General features: G+C 53.6%; 1 protein-coding gene across 1 annotated transcript in view; it reads right to left on the reverse strand.

The window, feature by feature from the left end:
- Positions 1-1,180, reverse strand: part of LOC103757640 (E3 ubiquitin-protein ligase RNF115) — an 11,260-nt gene that overhangs the window by 7,935 nt on the left and 2,145 nt on the right. Inside the window, exon 2 of the mRNA XM_029957994.1 lies at positions 855-953. Within this exon, the coding sequence (XP_029813854.1) occupies positions 855-953 (99 nt within the window). The remainder of the gene's footprint in view (positions 1-854; positions 954-1,180) is intronic.

Genomic DNA, 1,180 nt, shown 5'->3' on the forward strand with positions numbered 1-1,180 from the left:
CCTGGGATGGATCCTGGGGGATCTGTCCCTGTGGATAAAGCCATTCCCTGCCCCTGCCATGGATCCTGTGGGATCTGTCCCTGTGGATAAAGCCATTCCCTGCCCCTGGGATGGATCCTGTGGGATCTGTCCCTGTGGATAAAGCCATTCCCTGCCCCTGGGATGGATCCTGTGGGATCTGTCCCTGTGGATAAAGCCACTCCCTGCCCCTGGGATGGATCCTGGGGGATCTGTCCCTGTGGATAAAGCCATTCCCTGCCCCTGCCATGGATCCTGTGGCACCTCATCCCACCTCCTCCCTGATTTCTCCCATTCCCAGCCCAGAGCCTCTCCAAGGGTGATAACAGGAGGAAAATCCATGGATCTCCACTCCAGAGGGTGCAGGAAAACCCCCAGGAATTCACAGCCAGAGCCCCCCCCTCCCCAGGGCGACCCTCTCCCACAAATCCTTTTGGATTAAGGAACAAAAGCCAAGGAATAAACATTCCGTGTTGTCCCGCTGCTCTGACGGGATGGAGGCCACTTCCAGGAGTTATTCATCCCAAAATCCAGGCTGATTTATGGAGCACGAAGCTCCACAGGATCGGGATCCTGCTGGAACTCGGGAATTTCTGGGATATGAAGCAATATCCAGGCAATAATTGGGATCAGGAGACAAATGGATCCAGAGGAAGCAAACAGGAAAAATCCAGACTGGGAGCAGATTGGGATCTGCTTTGGAATTCTGGCTGTTTGGTGACCCCATTCCTGGCTTGGGATTGAGGGAATTCCCTTGATAATGGATGGATTCTGGAAAATCTGGGAGCAGGAAGAACCCCTCTGGATTTTGGGGGGAAAAAAGCAGGAAAACTCACCTCTGCAAACTGGGAGGAGGGGCTGCCATCCAGGGCACTTCCATCGAAAAAACTGGGAAAAGCAGGAGAGTGAGGGCAGGGCCCATTCCCAAAATTCCCCTGTGCTCCCAGAAATCCCTCCTGTGCTCCCAAAAATCCCTCCTGTGCTCCCAAAATTCCCCTGTGCTCCCAAAAATCCCTCTTGTGCTCCCAAAAATCCCTCCTGTGCTCCCAGAAATCCCTCCTGTGCTCCAAAAATCCCCTCTGTGCTCCCAAAAATCCCTCCTGTGCTCCCAAAAATCCTTCCTGTGCTCCCAAAAATCCCCTCTGTGCTCCCAAAATTCCCT

This window comes from Manacus vitellinus, unplaced genomic scaffold, assembly GCF_001715985.3.
Source record: "Manacus vitellinus isolate BGI_N305 unplaced genomic scaffold, ASM171598v3 scaffold_134_pilon, whole genome shotgun sequence".
Lineage (NCBI taxonomy): Eukaryota > Metazoa > Chordata > Aves > Passeriformes > Pipridae > Manacus > Manacus vitellinus.